Source organism: Mus pahari, chromosome 2, assembly GCF_900095145.1.
Source record: "Mus pahari chromosome 2, PAHARI_EIJ_v1.1, whole genome shotgun sequence".
Taxonomy (NCBI): Eukaryota; Metazoa; Chordata; class Mammalia; order Rodentia; family Muridae; genus Mus; species Mus pahari.
In genome coordinates this window covers 124,503,603-124,527,345 of record NC_034591.1, presented here as the reverse complement: position 1 = coordinate 124,527,345, position 23,743 = coordinate 124,503,603, and the positions used below count along the sequence as shown (strand labels likewise).

At 45.1% G+C, this 23,743-nt stretch overlaps 1 protein-coding gene across 13 annotated transcripts in view; it reads right to left on the bottom strand.

Moving 5' to 3' along the window:
- Positions 1-23,743, bottom strand: part of Itpr1 (inositol 1,4,5-trisphosphate receptor type 1) — a 330,113-nt gene that overhangs the window by 121,616 nt on the left and 184,754 nt on the right. For 8 of the 13 annotated variants that reach the window (XM_029535575.1, XM_029535574.1, XM_029535576.1 and 5 more), the window contains 8 exons: positions 23,059-23,310; positions 21,066-21,191; positions 19,953-20,081; positions 15,147-15,267; positions 12,112-12,296; positions 9,141-9,289; positions 8,107-8,218; positions 2,880-2,912 (listed from right to left, as the gene is read on the bottom strand). In XM_029535575.1, the coding sequence (XP_029391435.1) occupies positions 2,880-2,912; positions 8,107-8,218; positions 9,141-9,289; positions 12,112-12,296; positions 15,147-15,267; positions 19,953-20,081; positions 21,066-21,191; positions 23,059-23,310 (1,107 nt within the window). The remainder of the gene's footprint in view (positions 1-2,879; positions 2,913-8,106; positions 8,219-9,140; positions 9,290-12,111; positions 12,297-15,146; positions 15,268-19,952; positions 20,082-21,065; positions 21,192-23,058; positions 23,311-23,743) is intronic. The other 5 variants (XM_029535578.1, XM_029535579.1, XM_029535581.1 and 2 more) reach the window with 1 other exon arrangement.

The following is a 23,743-nucleotide window of genomic DNA, read 5'->3' as shown; positions in this document are numbered from 1 at the left end:
ACAGATGCTTACAGTGATAGAAATCAGTATCTTTAACATCAGCTGATGTCCATTTATGGCCAGTGAGGAAGCTTTCTGTATCTTGATCTTTCTTTATCTGCGGCTTCCCCTCTGTATAGTTACCCCTGGCAACTGTCAGAACCGTAGGATACCAATACCCTGTCTGTGGTCCTACAGGCTATTGGTTGAGGCCCTTCTGATAACTGACTGGCCTTTGTCATCAGCCCAAGATTTTTGGGGGGGGGATGTATAGTCCCAAGCACACAAGTGTAACAGTCCATCAAGCTTCACACACACACAGTGCAGGTAGTTTTCCTATCCCCCACCCCCCACCCCCGCCCTTAGTTTGTTTCTCCTATCCCCAGTGAACAAGATGAAGTCGTGGTAAAGATAGAGACTGCCTCTCTTTTGCCAAGAAGCAAACACAAACACCAACACCCTCCTGTTCCTGGTGTCAAATACAATTTTATCCTAGGGGGCAGCTGGAAGAGCCTGTACATGCATGTTCTTTATGAGAAGTTTATGCCTCCACCCTTATTTCAGTGTAGTGCCCAAAGTCCTGATGTGCATGCAGGAGGTCTTTCCCTTTCTCCCAAATTGTTTGCAGCCATCTATTCCCTGAGATACTCAACTGTCCTTATTATCATCAAAAGGCAGTGGCTCTTCCGCAAGGAGAAAATGGAGGGACCACACATGCTTACTATTTGCCCCACTGCCACCACCATGATCATTTGGGACAGAAGCCTTCAGTGTTAGGTGTAAGGCTCACCCCTACCCAGATCCTTTGCTGGCAGGAGCTCTCATTAAACTTCTGTAGAAGCACAGCTGTGGGCTACAGCGTCCCCAAGCACACACTGGTAGAAGGTTGGGTGGAGGGGCGGGGGGGGGGGTCGCACCACAGGAGCTGTGGTAGTTTCCAGAATGGGCTGATAATAAAGGCCAGTCAGTCATCTCTGAGAAAAGGGCCAGAGCCAATAGCCTGAGGGACCAGGGACAGGGTGTTGGTGTCCCAGGGTTCTGACGGTTGCCAGGGGTAACTACGCAGAGGGGAGCCACAGTTGCTTCCTCAGGGAATTTTCAAAGAATCTGAGCGCCTGCCAGAACATTCTTCTTTTATAAACAGACAGTATTCTATTTCCTAGAGTATAATTATAAACACACCTGCTCCAACTGTGGAATCTTTCCATAAGCAAGCAATAAGCTCCCAGCCAGGAGAACCAAGTAGTACCCTGAGCAAACACATCAACTGACTCACTATGGTGCAAACAGTGTATTAATAATGCTGCACAGACCCCAGTGAGGGAGGGTTTCCTTTCCCTGACTTAATCTGTACCTAAGCAAATAGAAATTCACCCTCAACAGCCCGGGGGGGGGGGAGTTTATAGGGAGGCATTTATAGCTCTAGGTAGAAACAAGAGTATTGAAGGGCGTCAGCATACGAAGTTCAGTCCAGGACATTCTAGCATAGAAATAATTAAGAAATGGGAGAACTGCATGCGTAATAAGGGGAAAGGACTGTGCTAAAAGCAATTAATGAAGCTGCAGGGGTCCTCCCCTCCTTCACCCCTCTACCGTCCTAGGAAACACGTCTAATTAAAGTATAGACCTGCTGTGTCTGATTAAAATAAGGGCAAATGTGTTTCTATAGAATTCACCTCAGAGACCTGTATGGAACTAAACTGGCCACATATAAGACCTCGCTCTACAGTTGTGTGGGCAGAGTGGCCATTTACCTCTCTGAATGCCATTCCTGAGAGAGACAGCTAGTCCAAATTCATAACCATGTGTGCTGCTTCAGGTGGTAAGTCTGTGGTGCACCTGAACTCTTCTTAGGTATAATTAAGCCATTTATTAAGGGTTTCCAACTATGACTGTATTAAACTAAATTGAAAAAATACTGGATAGCATGCCCATTCTGGGAGTTTCATTCCATCCAAAATAAAGTATTAATTAGCCTAATCAAAAAAAAAAATCAGATAAAATCCTATCCCAGTGCACTCTACTCATCAGCCAATAAAACCATATAATGTGTACATGTGTGAATATCCTCCCCACCAATCAATTTTTTGCTGGTACTCCTTAACAAGTATCTATCACAGCCTAAAATCATGAGGGCTGTGGTAAAATGCACAAAAAAACAAAACAAAAAACAAACAAACAAACAAAAAACAAGAGGCAGAAAACAAATCTCCAGTATGAGATCTACTCATGTATCAATCAGTTTCCAGGACATTACTGTAACTACAAGGTGACAGGTCAGGATAGGAACCACAGGGTGACATCTTCATTTCTGCATCTGCAGGCAGTTCTTCCAGAAGAGAACCCATAGCTGACGGGGTTTTCTAATATCAGGGTGGAAGGTCTCATCTAGCCCTTTGGGATTCACATTGCCTAGTGAAAATACCTGTGACCTCAAACATGCAAGGATTGTCAACACAGAGCACAAACAAGAGAGTAGTGGGCTTGATGGTTTGTTGCTATGTTTTAACAACTTCCCAACAATGTCAATCTATTCTCTCTCTTTGGGTTAAATACTCAATACAAAGCAAAATTCCTTTATGTTAACGTCAGCCGCTTCAGGCATAAGTTAGTGACCAGCCTTAACCAGAGACTCAGTTGAGATGAGGGAATGACTGAAACCTTATTACAGCTTACAAACTCTTTATCTGGAGAATGGTGGGATACCCAAGGACAAATGATAAACACTCTGGAGAGAAATGGTAACACAGACAGGACCAACCCTGCTCACCCCAGAAGGCACACTACACAAAGTCAGACCCTAGACGCATAGACCAGAGAACACAGTACAAGGTTAACTGGAAGGGGATCATGGAGACACCACCGTGGGACATTAAAACAAAAAACAACAAAGTTAAGACCTCGGCATTTTCCGATTCATCAATGGAAATTTGCTGGAAAAGAAGAAAGGAGGGGAGAAAAAAAAAGATTTGTTAGGAAGGGAAACACAAGGGTGTAAATGTTAGAAAGTTGCAACGGTATGATTCTGTTTAACCATGGCACCCTGAGTAGGCATGCTGACAGGCAGTGGCCATTTGAAGGAGTTTATGCACTGAGGACATTGCCACGATTGGAACGACATCTGCTCTGGAATAGAATACACAGTATGTGCCACGCTCTATTCACACACTGAGCAGCGAAGCTCTCCAGTCTGTCATCCAAGCATCAAGACAGCCTTGGACCTGCTTATAAACGAGAAAACTTGAACGGAGTGGGATCGGGTGCTGAGTCCCCAGGCTATGCTTTTCAGAATTAGATAGGAAGGGACAGGATAGGAGACTAGAGTACTCTTAACTCATTTGATTCATTTATTGAGGGTCAGGAGCCCAAGCCACAGTTGGGCTCAGACAGATCTCAGACAGTCTCAGGAGGCAGAGACTAACATATCTCAAAACCTGGGATCATCGATGACCAAGAGTCGACATTTGCCCTAGTTGGATTACTAACATGGGTGCACTGGCATCAACTTGATGGGAATTTAAAACAAAACAAACAAACAACCCTCACAAGAGAGCTATGTCAGGCACACTGGGTTAAGGCTAGCTAGCTGATGTGCAGGTCAGTTACATTTCACTCTGAGAAGAGTCTTGTTAGAAATGCTAGTAGCCAGAAAGGCCAAACCTCTACCTATCTAGGGGCTTCGGCGATTGGCAGAGAATTAACAATTTTAATAAATAAGACCCCTGGCGTTGCTTGAGGTTGGCTCTCTCTGGAACTAAAGCAGGGATTATTCAGGATGGGAAGTGGAATGTTAAATTCTGACGTATCCTTTTACATTAGTTCCTGGCCCCTGAATCTTCCCCAAAGCTCTCTGACCAATAACATAAACCTAGGTCACCTTAATAAAAACCAACCTGAGAGAGGCCAGGACTTATTAAAATAACTGTGCCATTTGCTCTTTCAAAGAGGAGCAAGGGGCAGAAGATTTTTTGTGAGTTAGAGATGCAGAACAATCTTTACAATTCTTAGTTACAGGGGTGTTGATTTTTTTTCTTAGCCATGGGTGACTTTTAATATAGATTGAAAGCAAACTGTAGTGGGTATTTCATATGCAGAGTGTTTGCAGTCCTGGTATGATTCTGAAGTTTGACCTCTTTGAAGACGCAGGATATAAGGATATGGGAAGCTTCATACCAAAACATACCCCAACACCATGTTAGCAATGATTTCTCATACCTTCTTTATTTGTATGCTTAGCACCTGGTTCTTAGAATTCAGAGATAAAACAGGTGAAGTTCGTTTTTGTTTGTTTGTTTGTTTGTTTTTCCTAAATTCCCTGAGTGCTCGTCATGGTCTGGAGAGGGTTTGAGTGTATTTTGACAGTTCACACACTGGGACGCTGAACCTCACTGGTGGCATGCCTTGGTAAGACCTAGGGGGAGGACCCAAGGTTACACACAGGGCACTGTCCTTGTACGGAACTAAAAATCTGATATTTGGGTTGGTTCATTTTATTTCTTTTGGTTTGGGTTTGGCTCTGGAGGGGACAGCATCTCATTCTGTGGCCCATGTTGGCAGACTCTAGGTAGCTTTTCTTCCTCGGATTCTTGGGTTTTCAGAGGGTGATGGGTGTTAGTTACAAGCTGTGCCCTGCGTTAGTTCTCAGGAAAGTTATCTGTAAGGGCATGGCAGATTCCCAAACTGTAAGTTTTAAGTATAACTTATTTATGTTAATTAATTAATTAAGGTAGGTAGGCAGTAGGGATTGTGTCTGATAGGCCAACACTCTACCATAGAGCTAACTCATTTTTATAACATAGGCCCTTCAGGTATTTCACTATAGTAACATCACTGTAGCAACAATTGTGATTCATCTACTCCCTGCCTTTGGCACTTCCTGGATTAGCACATCTTGTGGATAGCGAGTTAAACACTCACTAATCACCATTCAGATATCTATTTAAAACCCTATGTCTCTGATGGTCCTGGGGGAACCAGGGTTTATAACCTTACCTCCTACCTAATGTAGGCTTCTTTCGATTGGGTGGCACATCAGAACTGAGCCGAACCCTAGATATTCCATAACATAGGATGCTCTTGTCTTTTATGTAGTCATCATATCCCATAATGAAAATAATGTTAAGACCATAGGTAAACTTAAAGCACTTAGGTGTAGTTAATCTGCATACGTATGATGTGTTGATGAAACTCCAAGTAACTGGAGTCAGACTGTAGGGTTAGGTTCATGGGGCCTTGTTCTTAGCTGTATGATCCTAGACAGAATTCTGAACTTTTCTATGTATTCAACTTGGAATCTAAAAATAACAATGATGATATTTATCTCCAGGGCTGACCCAAGATAAGAGACTGTTACCCAAGTGGTTAGTAAATGTTGTATCTGGTGATTAAAAAGTGTAAATCAGCTATAGAGAGATGCTGGTATTTCCGAATCCGAATTTGGTAATCCAAGGCATTATCCTCAATGGTCTTTTCTCCCCTCTATGAAAGTAGACCCACATGAACATGCCAACACGTTTAGAGTAGAATAATAATGAATTGTTTCAAACTTCTTTCTCATCTGTGACCCTGATGAAGTCCTGAAGTTGAACGGGAAGGGCAAGCAGAGCAAAGGTACACAAAGCCTCTTAGTCTATGGGGACTGCAGCTTAGGGCAAAGGACACGGAGATGGCCTGAACCAAAAGATGCAGCAGGAGAGAGGCAGGAAAGGGCGTGGACCAGCACGAGCAAAACTGGGGTGCTAGCCTTGACCACAGGGATTCTCCACGTGACCCAGGGCAGGGATCTCATCCCAACCCAGGTGCTTCTGCTCAAGGGAGGGTTAATGAGGCGAAGCCTGAAGCCTCGTCTAGATCTGAGTCCGTGGCTATGAAGACTCAAGCAAGGGCAGGGAAGGAGGACTGTAGCAAATTTACCCTCAGGAAGGTAGTAGCCATGACAACCTTCCTTATAAGGGGCAACCAGCAGGAAAAGCGTGATGAAAGTCTGGCAGTGTCCTCAGCACAGGGCCGGGGACAACTTCGTTGATAAAAACCCAAGCCAACTGGTTTCCTTGAAAAGAGAGGTTAGTGCTCCTCTGGCTGTGAGTTTTTCTACCCTTGAATATATATTGGCCTGCTTATGGGTCGGGCTTCTTCAGCACACCAACAACAGGTTGAAATATCAACAACCTGTTGAAATATCATCCAAGAACCTTAGTGAGACAAAGTCATTAACCAGACAGAGGGAAGCAGGAACACTTCCATGCTTCCTGCCCGGTTCAAAGTCCCATTAACATAAATGGGTAAGCAGCATTTTCAAATAGCCAAAGCACTAGGACCAGAAGTTTCAAGGATGAATTGCAGGTTCCTAGAGCATCTCCCTTGGTTTTGTGGTCTTCCCTACTCGAGTTTACAATGTTCCCAATTTCCTGAAGTGGGGATGAAATTCCAAGCAGTCTGGAAAGAGACGTCAGCCTCTGGGCTTGGGCATGTCTAGTTTCTTCCACAGCTACAAAGGAAAGTGAACTGAGGCCCAAGAAACTCTTTTAACCTCTGGGCATTTACTCTTTTGTAGCATCTTCCTCTGCCTGATACCCATCAGTCTTTCTCTGCCTGCTCCACCCCAAAGATGCCCTTGGTGTCTCTCTTCCCATCCCTTCTCCTTTCTATCAATTAATAGCTACCCAGGTAGTGATGTCCACATGTGTATATAAGCAAGTCAGCTCACTGTTTCTCATCTGGACTAGGCGCTTTGCATCTACTAATATTTTAATATTTATATGCTTCTGCATATCAGGTTTCGTCCACGAAATCCTGATTGGGTGAACAAACATTCACCATTAAATTTATATACTATAAACATTTTGAATGAAATTATACATAATTTTGTTTGTTGGGTTGGTTTGAGACAGGATTTCATGTATTCCAGGATTGTCCTGGAACTCTATCAGACAAGGATGACCTTGAACTCAGCTTGCCCTGCCTCCATTTCCCTAGTGCCATGATTACAGGCATGCACCAAGATGTACATCTAGTATCATGCACTGCAGGGTGTCAAACCCTGGTTTGTGCATGCCCAGAAAACATCTTACCAAAAGGGGAAACAGCAGAGGGCTATAGCACAGTAGCAACTACACTTTTCTGTTTTCTCTCTCTCTCTTTCTTCCTTTCCTTTCCTTTTTTCCTTTGAGATATGTTTTCTCTGTGTATCACTGGCTGTTCTGGGACTCACTCTGTAGGCCAGGCTGGCCTCAGACTCGAGAGATCTACCTCCTATGTCTCCCGAGGTCTGAGATTAAAGGTGTGAGCCATCACTCCACCTTGTTTTCTTTTTCTTATTTGGGGAGCTCCATTTGTGAGGTAAGCATCTAGTGAAAGAGCTTGAATAGGTTGAAGGGTGAGATTTCAGCAGTCTGTTATACTTATAATAATTTGGTTATCACCCTCTATTCTGACAGGGAGAGAGGTGGTTTAATTACCAAGGCTTCTTCCCAGAGCCGACCAGTGAATTACTGGGTATTCTGAAAGGACAGTGGGTGTTGTTAATTACCCAGTAGAGGTTGGTGGCATTAAGACTTATGCTGAAGACCCCTTGCTGGAGAAGAGAATGAGCACCAGGAATGTTCTTGTCCAACTGTGCCTCACAGGGGACACATGCCAAATGCCTGCTTTCTCAACTACCAAGAAGTACCAGGTCACAGGAATTGTCCATTTCACAATCTCAATCAAAAGTGGTGACATGCTTGCTTGTCTTCCTTCTAGTTAGAACTAGAGGGAGTTTCTTGAGGAGCTGGAAGGATTGTGAAATACCCATCCGAAAGAGGTAAGCTGAGTTGGAACACAAGTCCACAGATCTGGACTGATACACAAGATGCTATGCCTCACTGGGAAGTTCACTAGGCAAGAACTTAGAACTACTTCCTTGACATTAGGTTATGTGGTGAGGTGTCTATGAGAGACAACTAATAATATTTATATTTGACTTGCAGGGAAGGAACTCATATGATTCAGCAACCATCCAGGACAGGAGAAACAGCTTTAAAAAAAAAAAAATTAAACTGCCAGCCAGTAACTAAGGGGCATCCACACACTCTCAAACCTTAACTTTAATACTCAGCATAATTTGAACAGGAATATAAAATGCAATACCTTCTCTCCATAGCCTCTGTCTTTGGTCATCATTTCCCTGAGGGTCTGTAAGACTTTAATGCACAGTTTCTCTTCGTTCTCCTCCAGCAGTTGCTTGGTATGTTTTATTAGCCTGAATAAGAGAAAATGGGGTGACATCTTGAAGCCATCCTCCAGCTAAGGACATGTCACAAGAATTCTGATCTAACTAGTCAGTTAAAGAATGAACATTTAAGAAGGGTTACTACTTTAAATACACTTCAAGGCATCCACACACTTAAGAGCCAGTCAGCAGCAGTGTCTCACACACGACACCTGCTGGCTGGGAACAGATTACCAGGCTGACCCGGCAGGCGCTGGACACATACAATGGGAGATTATACCGAGTGGAGAAAGCAGACAGGGCCCTGCTCCTAAGTGTAGTTATTTATCCACTGAGGATGGCTGCTAAGATATGCCAGCAGGATATTTTTAAGGACCCCATGAGAATGATGGTTGGGGAAAGACACTTTCTGTATCCACAGTCTCCTCTTCAGAGGAGCTTCTGGGGCAGAGTCCACCTTCCATGTAGACAAACAACTCAGCTCAGTGAACAGTCAAATGGGGATTTATTTATTTATTTATTTATTTATTTATTTATTATGTCAAAAGACTGATGACTTCCTTTTAGTTTATGGCCTACATGGCATAAACTAAAAATCTAAAAGCATGTTAGGCAACGATAGTGAGATCATTGCAAGTCCAAGATGTTAGAGGGTCTGGAGGGTCATGACAGTTTTCTGTTTGTTTGTACCACACATGGTAGGTGTTTGCTCCCAACTTGTTAAATGGAGAAAAAACCCGAACAGGCATGCAATTCAAACAGAGCGGGAAGTGTCAGCAACTGGCATCTAACAGACAAGTTTGTTCTGGGATGGTCAGAAACAGGACTCTAGTATCTGACTTGAACCCACAAAGTTAGAAACCAGTCAACAGCTCCTCCTTCAGGAACAGGGGTGCGGCCTGGTCATCAGGGGCTCCTGGCTACTGACCACACCAGAAGGGAGGCTGCTTACTTGCAGATGAAACCACCACTCTCACATTTCCTCCTGGCATCCGTGTTCTCGGGGAAAAGCAGTTCTGGTCTGTGTAGAACATCCACCAGCACAGACAGCTCTGCCTGGACCAGGGGCCTGAGTCGGTCCTCTAGGGCAGACACGATGTCCTGGAATGAGAGTGTGCCTTGGTCAGCAGCTCGGACAGAAGCTGGAGTAGGGTGAGCCTCTATCTATCTCTGCCTGAGCATGTGGTACAGGCTAGGCTGTGTTAGTGCAGGTTTAGCACTGTCTCCCATTATTTCCAGTTACTAGATACTGTCCAATGGTTACCGGAAGCATTGCCTCCCAATCCAGAAAACAGAGGACAAATGCATCCACCTGTTCTCCACCTCTTCATGTGAGACAGTTTATGCTATCAGTGGCCATTCTACATATTCATAAGCACAACACACACAAAAAATAAGTTTAATGGTGTCAAAAGATGTCCGCAGTATGCGCTTAGAGCAGTCAAGCAATAGTATGGATTTTATGACACGGTTTCAAGGACAATATCCATAACTAAAAGTACATACCAAATCCCACTAACACATCACCACTGGTTTTCTCTGGGTGGTGGGATTACAGGGGAGTCTAATATTCTGCTACATAGTTGCTAGTGCTGTCTGATTCTTAACAATGAGCACAGTTTACAGAATAATCATAAACATGAGAACACAAATGAATGAACATGCTGTATCAACATGCTGAATACATGTACCCTGATAGCATGATGGTCTTCAAATGCAAAACACACAGCTGTAGGAAAGGAAAACAGAGAGAAGTTGAAAGAGCCACCAATCCAACACAACAAACACCATTTAAAGGCAAATGATAGGAAACAGACTAGGAACCATCTTCAAAAGATGCTGCAGCCTGGCCCAAGGCTTGCTGGCCCAAAGCTTGCTGACTCAGCGTTTAACTAGCAGCATGCTAAGACTGGAGAAGAACACAGCACAGTGCGATTTGTATGGGGAGAAATGCCTCATTTTAATTTTTTTCTTTTTTTACCTCTGGGGGGGGGTGTTAAGAAAAGAGACTGAAAGATCTTATACATAGAAACTCAATTTAAACCATATAAAGATAGACTTGGCTTTTGTTTAAGAGACTCTATATAATGGCACCAGGGCAATAATGTTTAGGACACACAGAGATGCAGGATTGGGTGATTTCTCCTGATGGGGGAAAGGGTTCCCAACAAGATCACAAGAAGCATATGCAGATTTCCTACGTCATATGACTTTCATGGGGGTGAAGAGGAAGGTCTCAGCAGCTTTCCTGAGAGTATGCCTTTGGGGGCCGCTCTTCTTCCTCACCTCTGCCCTATTTCTCTTCACTGCTTCCTGGTCCTGACTCTAATACAACTGAAGCATTTATGGGGGTGGGGATGGAAGCAACTCCTTAACGTTCAGTATCGTAATACATGAAGCTGTGCATCTTTTGAGAAGTCTGAGGTTTTTTTTTTTTTTTAAAAAACTTGTTTGTATTGTATTTTCAAATGTATGGCATTCAGCATTCAGAGAGCAACAGTGAAAGCAACTGCAACAGTGAGAGCAAGAGAGTGAGAGAGCCAGAGGGGGAGAGAGAGAGGGAGAGTGGGGGGGGGCAAAGCAATGAGTTGGGGGAGATGCCGACGTCGAGAGAGAGTAGATGAGGATTATTACAGAGGTGACTAGTTGCCAGGAGACTGTCCTTGTTACAACTTTTGCTGCACAAGGACATCGAATGATGACAGGGACTCGGGTAATACATAACTGCAAAATCAGGGTCTTTTAAAGCACTGACAAGTCTTAGTAGCAAGTATGACCTACCTATGCCTTCTGTTCCATTTCTCAGGCTACCTATTAAGTCTAAGGAGGCAAGATGCTGCTAAGTTTGCAGATAACTGACGTGGACTGTGTAGTCAAGAAAACACTGTTTGTTCATGGAGCATCGAATCTGTTATTCCTCAGCTCTCCCAAAGTCCAGAAGGTTGGGAAGCCCTCCTTTAGTTACACAGTTACATTTGCTTAGGGACACCTTCTACCATAGGAAAGACTCCAGGCCTTGACTTGACCCTATAGCTCTGCTGGCTGCCTACCCACAAGGGCTGCAGCCACGCACCGCATCTGTTCAGAACGATAGCCTTGGGCAGGATGCTTCCCACTCGTTAGTTCTTAGATAGGCATCCCTTGTCCCTACCCTAACCCCTGTCCACATTAGCTTTCCTGAAGCCACTTTAGGTTTACATGTGTAATTAGCTGATTAATGGCCATGTCTCTTCCAAAGCTTGAGGCTTTATGAAAGGGGGAGGAAGGGGCTTTTCTCACTACATATCACCAGTGCCCAGGGTGGATAAATGAATCAGTAAAGTTATTTGTCTTTCCATAAATTATGGAGTCACACACTGACTCAGTTACTTTTCCTAATGATAGTAATTTTTATGACCACAACAGTAACCTTAGGCATTGTAAGAGAAGCCCTTGAGTGCTCACTTTAGGATATGCCAGGCACTGTTGAAGGGCTTGTGCTAATAGCAGCCACAACTCTAGTTCACATGCTGTTGTAGCTTGACATCCTTCCCACTGAATGGTGCTATGAATTTCCCTCCTAAGACATTGAGTGTACCTCTGAGACTGCATAGACCAATAGAGGGCAGCAGAACTGATGTCTAGTGACATCTTTAGAGCTGCTTCCAAGTGGTCCCTAGAAATGTTTATAGACTCAGCGGTCACGGTGTGAGGAGGCCTATTCCACACAGGGACACTCTATGTAGACTTCAGACAATAATTATAACTAACACTCAGCAACAACTGTCTGCCATGGGCCCCCTTCTGGGAGTTGTTTGTTTCCCAAATGACCTGGTACTCCTGGCCCCACAAACCTCTTCTGTGTAGCTGAGCTTGTATGTTTTGTGGCTTCAGAAAATACACTTGTCAAGTTCAAGTCCACTTCTTCCAGCCTCAGACTTTACCTGTAACCTCTCAATGATATTTCGGTAGTCTCTGGAAGCAGCCAGGACAGAGTCTCTGCGGGCGGCATTGCGGGCTGATAACCGCCAGTTCAGGGCTGTTTTCTGCACAATGTTGTGGGACTTCAGGAAGAGGTTGTTGACTTGGCTGTCCAGGTCAACAGGAATGGCTATGGCCCGGCTCTTGGCTGCAAAAGAGACGGATGACTCATGAGTCTACGACATTTGGGGAAGCAGGCTAGAATCCTCATGGCCCGCTAGGCAGATTTTTCTATGCCTATAATGGGCAAGTATGTATGGTCTGGTAAAGAGAGGAAACTCAACTTTTAACCACAAATGTAAACTCTGGGGACATGTACCCACAGACACTGAAATGGTTCCAAGCATTAAAGCTTGGGGAAGACACAGTAACAACTCAACACCGGTTTAAGTGAACGGCTGGCTTCTTATGAATGCCCGGGTATTTGTACATTTTAAATATTATCTGGACAAACAAGTTGCTTGGCCACGAAACTGTTTTCCTAAAAGTTACCAATTTTGTTGTTCTACATAACAGCCTACAGAAAGCAAACTGCCACTGACCAAGACACAAAATGGCATCTGCACTGGAGGCTCTTCCTTCCCTCCCTAACAAAGGACAACTCCACGCTCCCCCAGGAGGGAACAGTGTGGAATCCAGCACAGCGCCACTAGAGGACACTTGGCCTGTACTTGTTTGCAAAGGCTGGTGAGGTCATGAGTAACAAGAAAAAAACAGAAAAAACCGCCCTAGACCAGACTAGGCACATGACAATGGAGTGTATGATAGGAGTGGAGGTGTGGCCAGTGCGAAAGAAGGACATTCATGGAGACATTATGAAATCTAAATCAGGCCTGGAGTTTAGCTGGTGGTAACGTCCCACGGTCATTCTTCAGCTTTTGACAAATGTGCACTGATAACAGAGAAGCTGAGAGCAGAGGAAGAAGGTGAGGCTTACACAGGAGCCCTAGTGCATCTGTTTATAACTTTCCTAAGAATCTGAAAGTATTACTAAATACAAGTTAAGGAACCTAAGATGAACACTTCTGGTTTCTGTGTGGGGAATCCTCCCCAAACCAAAGGAACCATTTCCTATCTTCACTGATGCTTCAGAACACTGGAAACAAAGGGAGTGTTCCCTACTGCCTGTATCTAACGTTGAAAAGAGCTAGAACGTTCTGAAGAATGGGCTAGAGAGCAACCATTTTTATCTTCATGGGACATATAAGGCACATGAAAAGAATCAGTAGCTAGCCAATAATATCCTAACAGTTTATTCTACTAAGTGGGAAACCCTGGGAGAAAAGTATAATATACAAAATGTAGGGTACATGGTTCACATTTACCTGTTAGAAAGCCTGTGCCCTGGCTGACCTATCTAAAACACACAGGGGACACACAGGGTTTCAGGTACAGTTTGACTCAGGAAGCCATTCCCAAGAGGCACAGGACGGGGTCTGGGAAGGGACTAGGCTGCCTCTTCTCATGATATCACACAAGCATCAGCTCTCTCCTCTGTTTTTGTTGCCTCGAAGTTCCTGGGACTGATGCTGGGCCTCCTGTAGACTAGGCAAGTTCTCTACCACTGAACGGGCTTCTTGCTGTCTCCATGTTGTCCCTCCTGCTGAGACTACTGAGCCTTGGAGCTTCTCTGACCAAGTGTCAAGCTGCCCGTGAAGCCAATGGCTCCCTCAAATTGAAACCAACTAACTTGTGGAGCAAGGACTTACGCAGACATTTTGGCCTGAACATTGTATTACATCTCTGCGAATTGCTGTCAAGTCTAAAGAAAGCAGAGGGTCATCCAGGCATCCTCTCAGTCTAACCGCTCACAATACGCACACACATCGACACACATACGCAAGCACACTCATGCAATACCTGTCAGCTGAGAGTGTAAGAGAACAGGACTAAGGCAGGGCCTTAAAAACCAAGGCAAGGGGTCCTCACAAATACATCCTCTGCTTGCCCAAAGTAATAACATGGAACAGATGTTGATCTCCTGGTCACTATGGAAGCTTTCTTTCCCATAAATCCCATCCTTTCCCAAGGAGCACCTTTTCTGAGAAGTGTCCCTGCCACTTGCCAGGATCTGGGGCTCTAGTTCAGTCGCAAGCCTTCTTATCTGAGGGGGGCAGCTTACTCCTTTGAAGAGAACTCATGGAAGATGTGGAGGGGGAGAGGCCAGAAGACTGATTTAAGGAGATGTAGATGTAAGAGAGGAAAAGTGCTCAGGTAAGGGCAGAGAGGGAAAGCCAGACAAAGGCTGGATAATGGGCAGTCGCAGGAGAGTAATCATGTACAGACATTTACCAACTAGCTCAAACCCACTAGAAGAAAGAAATCTGGTTTCTATGGCAACAGGAAGCCAATTCCCGACAATGCTGTACCCCAAAACATGTACAATGACAGTACCACTTAAACTTTTTTTTTTTTTTTTTTTTTTTTGGAAAGGGCTGAGGTGTAGTTCAGGGCTAGAGTGCTTACCTAATATGGGATAGGCCAAGGTTCAATACCTAGCATTGCAGAAAGCAAGGATGTGGAGGGTCAAACAAGTGCCTTTTAGACTGGCCTTTGAGATAAGAGTCTTGGGCGCTGGGGAGCAAAGAGGGAAAAGAGAAGCAGCCACTTCACAGGGAGATGCAAACAGTGCACCGCTTGCGGGAAAGGGTGCTCTTTGGGATCTTAGGGGTGCTTCACAGGAAGAAAATTTCCACGTAGCAAAATGCATCTGCCCGAGTAAACAAACTCGTGCTCTGAACGAGGGACTTCCCAGGGCCTTGACAGTCTTGATGGATCGTCACTTGCCAAGAGCCGTCTGACTTTGAACTATGGAATCTTGTTCTTCAAGGACTTACTGTTTCTCACTGCGCTGGCTTGGCAAAGGCAGAGGCCGAGGAGTCAAGAACTCGGCTCTGGGTCTGTCTCTGCAGCTTCCTTCCTTGGGAGAGCTGCGGCTCAGTAAACAGCAGGCCGCTCATTTTCATCCCGCTACATCCAGACGGATTGGCTGCCTTACCTACATCAGAGAGCACTCGGATACAGCTCTCCACCGAGGCTTTTTGGCTCGGCATCAGCCAGTTGCAGTGGTAAACCCGGAACACGCCTTGCAGGAGTTGCACAAAGACAGGCTGGCGAGTCTATAAGAGAGAGAGGTGGGGTGAGGAAGAACGCAGAACACAGATGGCCTGGCTAGAAACAGACGCGGTCTCGAACCCTCCGCATCTTAGTGGGAGGACTCCAGAAGGGTCAGGGGCTGGATTCCAGAATATGTCTGCTCTGCTGTAGCTGTTGACCAGCCCCTAAAGAGCCATGTATTAAAGGCCTGGTCTTCAGACTGGAACCACGGGAAGGAGGTGGGACCTACAAAGAGGTCCTTTGGGCATCCAAAGAATGCCTTGACAGGGGGTGGGGCCTTGGCCTCCTCCTTGCCATTGTTGCTTTCTTTTTATGATTGGTTGAAGACGTCTGCTCCGTCAGACACTCCTGCCATGATATGCTGCCTCATCTCAAAGCTTTGGGGCAAAATCAATCTTTTTTTTTTTTTTTTTTGTAACTAAATTAGTCTTTTTTTGTTTTGTTTTTTTTTTCATTATATTGACAGAAAGCTGATGAACACAGTGCCTAGATGGTGAGAGAAACTCAGGAGCACTTTAAAGCAATAAAATATTATCACCGACTTCATGTTATTTATTTTATACACATTTTAAACTTGATATTATCTAATGAATTCTGATCACCAGAATCAGCAGGGGAATCAAACTCTCCAAAGCAGTAATGCTTTGAACTATGAACTAGATGAATTAACCAAGGTCAGTGATTTCAACTTGGTGTGAGTGTCCCCCAGCATGTAAGGTGTACCACGGTCACTTAGACCAAACTCTCCTTGAAGCACCATGTCCCATGAAGAGCCATGAACTCATGATTCTGCTGCTGCAGCATCCCAACAGCTGCACTATGGGTGCAAGCCACCATCCTCACATCCTGCGCTAGCATCTGTATGTTCAATCCTTTGTTTGCTTATTTCTTTTACTTATTGTTTAACTGTGTGCATTCATGGGTGCCACGGGGGGTCAGTTCTGTCCTTCTAGCATGGGAGTTCCAGGGATCCAAACAGAGGTATAGTAGGCATGTTAGCAAGTGCCTTTACCCATTAAGCCATCTCACTGGCCCTAGACACTCTATTTTAAATCCACAAAAATGGAATGCTAAATGGATGTCAGCAGGGACGTCACCTCCATCCTTATTTATGACAGTCTCTTTGAAGGTACAAAGACAACCCAGCTGCAATGGGTGGTGTCTATAAATATGCATTTGACCCAGGGCACTGGCACAAGTCAGTTGCTCTCTATGAGAAGGCCTCTCTTAGGCCTCATGAGGAGAACTAAGTTTGCACTCCTTTTGAAGTAAGAACGTGCCATGCATACAGCTAGCGAATTAGATACTGACTTTCTGAATGCTTTTTAAAGTAGGGATTTCTTATCTCTACTCAGGTGACATTTTTCTTTTTGGACCTGCCAGGTAAAGGTGTATGGTGAGCTGCACCACTCATCTGTTTGGGGGCAGACAACTCATTCGGCTTCACTAAAGTGCACCGGAAAGGAGTGAAGGAAGAGGCGGTGAGAAATCTGAAGGGATTTCCGTGGTGAGAGGAAACCACGGCAAGTGCTAGAGGAGGAGGAGAGTCCGTTTTAAGGAAAGGAAACGGAGGAACAGAAGATTCCGTCCCCCCTGCAAATGTGGTTCATGTATCTTCCCATTGTTGGGTGCATAATACAAGCCTGACGTGTCATGCATGATCTCATTTGGACCTGGATAATAACTATGTGACATGGAAGTTACCTTTGTGTTCTAGTGTAAGACAAAGGCTGGGGAAGGATAAAATTATCCAAAACCGCTAAGAGAGGCCAGCAGGGCCCTGACTCAGCCTCTTCTCCCCATTCAGGTCAGCTGGGACTAGAATCTTCCGGAAGAACAGCCTGCCCTGCACTCCCAACCATGCATCAGCAAGTCCCACTACTCAGAGACGTCTAGGGTACAGGGAGCCAGGGGAATTGGCCTAGGAACCTAGAGTCAGTTCCTATGTTTGTGGCTTCTACTTAACCCCTGAGTTTATAAAGGGTCCCAATAGAAAGTGCTATCGGCCCCAAGTCCTTGCCCCTGGCCAGGCCCTGTGCTAGGAACTTTGCCAGTATCTCATTTACCCTTAGAATGACCCTGTGAAGAAGGAAGGGGCATTGTTATAAATGCTGAGCTTGAGATGAGACCCCTGCAGTCTAAGTCACAGAGAAGTGTTCCTCAGTTAGTCAATTCACCCGAACCAGTGTTTATGAACCATCTGCTTCCTCCTGTCTGATACCTGGGCATATGATCGAATGAGTCCTCAGTAGTTGCCTCCTAACTGAAAAATATTACAGGCAACATGGTGGCATCAGTTCACTTGACTTCTTAGTCAAAATGACAGGGCTAGTCCTACAGTCTATTCATTGATTGGGTAATCAAGAGCAATACAGGGACGCAAGGATACATGTAATTTCAGGAGTTGTCCACAAGGGGGCACTGCTGGAAAGTGGTGGAACCTTTGATATGTAAGGCACTGTGGAAGGGACATTTGGACAGTGGCTCCTCTTCATCCCTTTCTCCTTTTTTCCTTCCTGTCTTCCCTCTGCCCACCTTTCTCCCCATGCCTCCAATTCAGTTCATTTTGTAGCTATATATCCCACACACATATAAACATACATCCTATACATAAGCCCATTTCCCCTTCCCAGAACAGAGCGGAAGCAGGCAACACATTGTAATATGAAATAGTCCTGCAGTCCTACTTGATTATGAATCCTATCCCAACTGCGTCTTCCTCTGGCCTCTTAGCTCCTCTCTTGAGCCATTCATGTTCCCTCCAGGCCCTGTGAAGTCCTTTCCCTGCCATGGCTAAGACTTTAGTCTATTTTTAATCTTTAGCCATTTTACCCTTCTGAGTCTCAGAGCTCAAGTACTAACTGGAAAAATTAGTAACTAGTGTTAGTCGTTAATACCAGCATCAAAGGCCCAGCAATGTCTGAGACACTAGTCTACAGACTGGTAGAGGCTGCCACATTTGAACCACCTGCTGTGGGCTGGGTACTATACTGAATGTTTCAAATAAACATTGTCTCTCATTCTCACAAGAGCACACCAAGTTGATATTATATCCTTGCCAGACATACACATAAGTTTCTGAGCAAGGTGTGGTGGCGCCGTCCGGAGGTCAAAGCAGGAGGATCAGGAACTCAAGGCCAGCTTTGGTGGCATAGTGAGTCTGAGCCACCACAGGCTACATGAGACCCTGTTTCAAAATAGAAAGTAGAAAAAGAGAAGGCACGAAAAGGGAGGGGAGGGTAGGAAAGGGGAGGAGAGGGAACAGGGAGTTCAGTGACCTCTCCGTGTTAACAGAGCTCAGACAGGACAGAAAGGAGATTTGAATCCAATCTGCCTTGCTCTAAAGCTTCCAGAACTCCCCTCTTCCTCCCCGGAATCCACATTTCCAAGCTGATACTTGGACATCTCGCTGGCAGCTCAAACGCGGTGCACCTAACGCCAAGTTCATCGGTCTCAGCCCTGACATATGAGGCAGGAGGGAGAAGGAAGTGAGATGTAGCTAGGGAGAAGACACGCCTTACAAAGGCACAGCACACAGGAGAGGCTGCACAGGCGTGTTCATTAGCCATGAAGGGTTCAGAGAGCTAGCAGCCACCTCTTCAGAATTACACGTTGATTTCTAGCTATTACGGATAACCTACACCTTAGGAGAGATTCAGAATATTTGTCATTTGAAGATTTACTTCTCTGGCAATTCTTGCTTATATGCTGGATAAATTTAGTCCACAGAAGGAAACAGTAGCAACCAAGGTGAGAAGCCATGATGTAAGCCCCATTTAAAGCTGTGTGTGTGTGTGTGTGTGTGTGTNTGTCTGTCTGTCTGTCTGTCTGTCTGTCTGTCTGCAGGTACACATGTTCAACAACACAGGCTACAGGCTTGGCATTCAGAGGACAATCCATAGGAGCTGATTGTCTCTTGCTACCCTGTAGATACAGGGACTGAACTCAGGTTCTCAGGCCAGTGAGCACGTGCCTCCACCTGTCGAGCCATCAGCACACAGCTTATTGTTTTCAACACTGTTTCACTATGTCCAGGGGCATCACACCACAGCAAATGCCACCTTATACTACAAGAGAAGCATGTCTGGCCTCATTAATCATTGTGATTTCCTGGTTGGCACTTGGTGTACAAACAGATGCGCCTGGCTGTCAATGGGCTCTACTTCTCAAGGATGGGTCGTCACTCTCAAGTATCCTTGGGTTCTCCATGTGCAGATTTATCAGGGACTGAAAATATCTGAAAACTGATCAGGTCTGTGTGGAATTCATACACAGTTTTCCTTGCCCACTAACAATATGGTGGGCCCACTACTCACACAGTGGCTGCATGGCACAGCATGGCTCACTGTAAGTCTCTTAAAGATGATTTGATTTAAAGTCTGAGGGAGCATGTGGGTAGTTTTTATGCAACTATGACACCATTCAGGACGTGAGCATCCCTAGATTTTGGTATGTGAGGACCGAGAAGGTCCAAGAGCCAATCCCTATAGGTAATATGGGCAACTTCCTTTGGGTACTATGGGCAACTTCCTTTGGGTACTATGGGCAACTTCCCTTCTGCTCCCAAGGGCTCCTGACAGAGCCCCCTTCCATTCTGGCTTTGCAGAATGGCTCGTTCACATCTCCCTGCACATGCCTGGATGCAGACTGCCCACATGAAGACTGTCCCTTAGGAAGCCGCTCTCACCTGCAGAGTGGTGCTCTGGTCTGAGAAGGGAGAGCTGAAGAAGGTGGTGACGATGCTCATCACGATTTCAGTGACGTACTTCTCCAGAATGGAGTCTGCGTGCTTCCTGTCGCTTGTGTTGTTACAGGCCTGGAAAAGAGATGGAGGCCGGGAACTTGGCATGCAAGCTTACTCCAGAATATCAACAAATGGTATTCCCCACTGAGCACCAATTGCTCTAATTAACTTAAAGAAGTTAATTAGAGCAAACAAATAGATAAAGTCTACATTGTGGAAAAAGAAGAAAAGCCAGCTTGGGTAGCATGACATACAGAAGAATAAAACTGCAAGAAGCTGGCATGGCCTTTCATCCAACTTGCTGCCTGTACTCAGCAAGTGGGACTGGAGTAGAGAACCCAGCTTCCCTTAAAGGTAAACTGGCCCCAGATATGTTATCTGTCCACTCTCCATCATCCACATAATGAAAAAAGTCAAATGCACCACGAGGCCCTCTGCTCCTTAATTCAATTAAAATCTTAATGAATTACACAGTTTGCAATAGGAGGCTATAGTATGTAACAGATGACCACACAATTTCATTGTGGAACAGGAGGCCACAGTGTGTAACAGATGATCACACAGGTTTCAGTGTGGAACAGGAAGTCACAGTGTATAATAGGTGACCACACCGGTTTTGGAGTGAGAGATGCCTTGAATAGTACCTGTCCACTATTTAATCTTTCTGCTTGGAACAAGATTAGCCTTTTCTAAGGTTGGAGAATAAATTTTTAAACAAATTGAATAGTTCTATACCTTGAGTTACAAAAATCATTTATATTACAGATGAAATAAGAAATTGCTAAAGGAAAAAAAAAGAGTAACAATTAAAAAGTATCAAGTGTGAACAGACCTTTCAACTCAGAACTGTTCATGGAAGAAAATTCACAACTGGCTTTTATAGCATTTCTGAACAGGGATGAGAGACAGACCTATCATACTCACATGCCCACGCACGTGCGCGCGCAAACACAAACACACACACACACACACACACACACACGCACACACACATACATGCGCGCACACACACACACACACACACACACACACACACACACACACACCATGCCTCACCCTGCAGATGTCCACGAGGAAATTCTCAAACAACTTCCACATGTGGTTGCTTGTATAAATCTCCTTCATCTCCACCTCAGTATCCACATAGCAGTGATTCAGGAAGTTAATGTAAGCAATCTTAACCTGAAGGGAGAAAGACGCTCTGTGACGATGCAGCTTACACAAGGAGCCCATGAGCTCTCACCTCCTCTCCCACAGTCTTATTCCACTACCTCTGCCGGCTCTCATTTCTGTGGCTTTTTGATTTTCCAAATTCACAACTATAAAATTCAAAACCCCAAAGCATAAAGCTTTTAGGGAGAGACTGTCTTTATGATCTCAAGGTAAGGTTTGCTGAAAAGGTTCTGACCAAACAAGAGGCTCAAGTTTGACTACACTGTTCTGTGCGCAAGAAGGCAGCGGTATTACACGGTCCAGCCTGGGCAATGTTTGCAATGAGTGAAGCCGGGAAGGCATGAACTATGTCCACACAAAACATGACTGTTAAGTCTGCACAGCAGCACCCTTTATGATGGCCAACCTGTGGAAAGAGCACACAACTGCACCAGAGATGGCTGGAGAAACATGGAGTGGCATCTGAACATAAGGAAGAATTACTTGGCAATAAGGAAGTTACCAATGCATGCAAAGCTTGCATGAGCTGTGAGACTCAATGCTGTAATCGCCTAGCCAGAACAAGGCATGCATGTGTGATTTCGTTTATACTGAATGAGCACAAGAGGCAGAGAAAAATCCGTGATTGTTTAGCCACAGGGAACTGGAAGGAAACGAGGCTAGTCTGGGTTGCTTTTGAAGGTACATAGATGACGGCAGTGACTACAGAACTCTGTGGCTCCATCTACTCATCCGTACGATGTAAATGAGAGAATTGTGAGCTATGTAAATAGAAAATTAACCAAGCACTAGAGACGTGCACACTGAGCCAAGTGAAGCAAGAGAGACCTGGTAATATCCAGTGTTGACACTGCCGTGGAGCACTAACGGCTCCAGAGGGAGAAGGGTTGTCGAGGGGAGCAAGTCTTCTAGAATGAATTAGACATTACCAAGACCACTTATAGAGATGTGTCTGCTACAGTCAGTACTAGACAGGGAAACAACCTAGATGCCTTTAAACTGATGGATGGACAATAAAAATGGGGAATGTATATACACAATTGAATTCTAGTCAACAACAAAGAAAAATGAAATCATGAAATTTTCAGGTAAATGGAGGGAACCAGAAAATATTAAATTGAGTGAGGCAATACAGACCCAGAAAGACAAACACCATGCTTTCTCTTATTTGTAAGACCCAGCTCTTTAGATGTGAGTCCATAGCCTAGATTAACTGCAGGGATCAGGGAAGTTAAAAGGGACCATGCTGGGAATGTGGCACAGGAACACTGGAGTGGGATACAGGAAGACATAGTTGCTATGCAGAGAGAAATGGGAAAAATAGGTGAAGAGATTTAATTCTTTGTTTGTCTGCTGGGGATAGAGTTTTACTGTGTAAGCCCAAGCTAGCTTCAAATTCATGGCAATCCTCCTACCCCTGCCTTCTGAGTGCTGAGGTAACTGACATATGCCACCATACCTGGGTTTGCAGGTACTCTCTGAGGGAAGTGAGATTTCAGGTCATTTTCATTTCTTACTGTTACCTGTAGTTCCCCAATTTTGTACAATGGCCACTTATTTCTGTACTATGAGTTCTTGCTTGGAAGAATTAAACTTACAGGTGAAGCTATCTCAATCCATTGTTAGCTTCACTTCTAGGCAGTTCCTTCGGGGCACATCCTCTGTGAGATGAATTTGTTCCCCAACCCTGAGGCTTTTATCCCAGTTTTGGGGAGGAAGCAGGGACTTGCTTGCCTGTTCTTTTCACACAATATCAATACGGAGGCAAACACTGTTCCAGTGATGCTAAATCTTTCTGCACCAGGAGCTGAAGGGCCTGACATCCAAGGGCTTCCCAGGCCAGCCACTATGCCACTCAGCGCCACAGGCTACTCACCTCGGGGATGCAGTCTTCATGAGTGACCACACGAACGATGTCATCGAGCGGGAGCAAGGAGTTGCACTTGATCTCTGTGTACACATTCTTGCCCTCTGTGCACACGGCCAAGAGCTCCACCAGATGGATGTGGTACATGAGAGGGCTGTTCTCATCCATCCGGTCACGCTCAGACCGCATCATCTGGATCAGAGTCTGGAAAGAGGCTCTGTCATTGTAGAACACCAAGACGTCCTCTCCAGAGTTGACAAGCTACACAGAGAAAAGTGTTCATTGTTGCTACAAGCCTGCAGGAGTGAGGCAGCCTTACACAATTCTACACGGAGAGGAAGAGAGACCTCCTTCCCCGCACGGGTCATGTCCTTAGCACTAAACTCCTCTAGATCCCACTTGTTTCTGGACTGACAAACCAAACTTTCTTAAAAGCATCACGTGAATCCAAAGATACAGAAATAACCATGGTGACCCTAGCAAATCTACTAGGGGGGGACCAGTCTGCACACCAGGCCATTAAAAGGAAACAGGGACTGCTAGCATGTGCTATCAGGCTGCCGTTTTTCTAGCTTAAATATTTGCAGAGCTAGGTACATTTTAAAAGGCACCCTGATGCAAGTCTTCCATCCAGTGTCTTATGTCTTTGGTCATAAGTTATCCACATCTAACTAAGATGCTTTTCTTTCTGCCC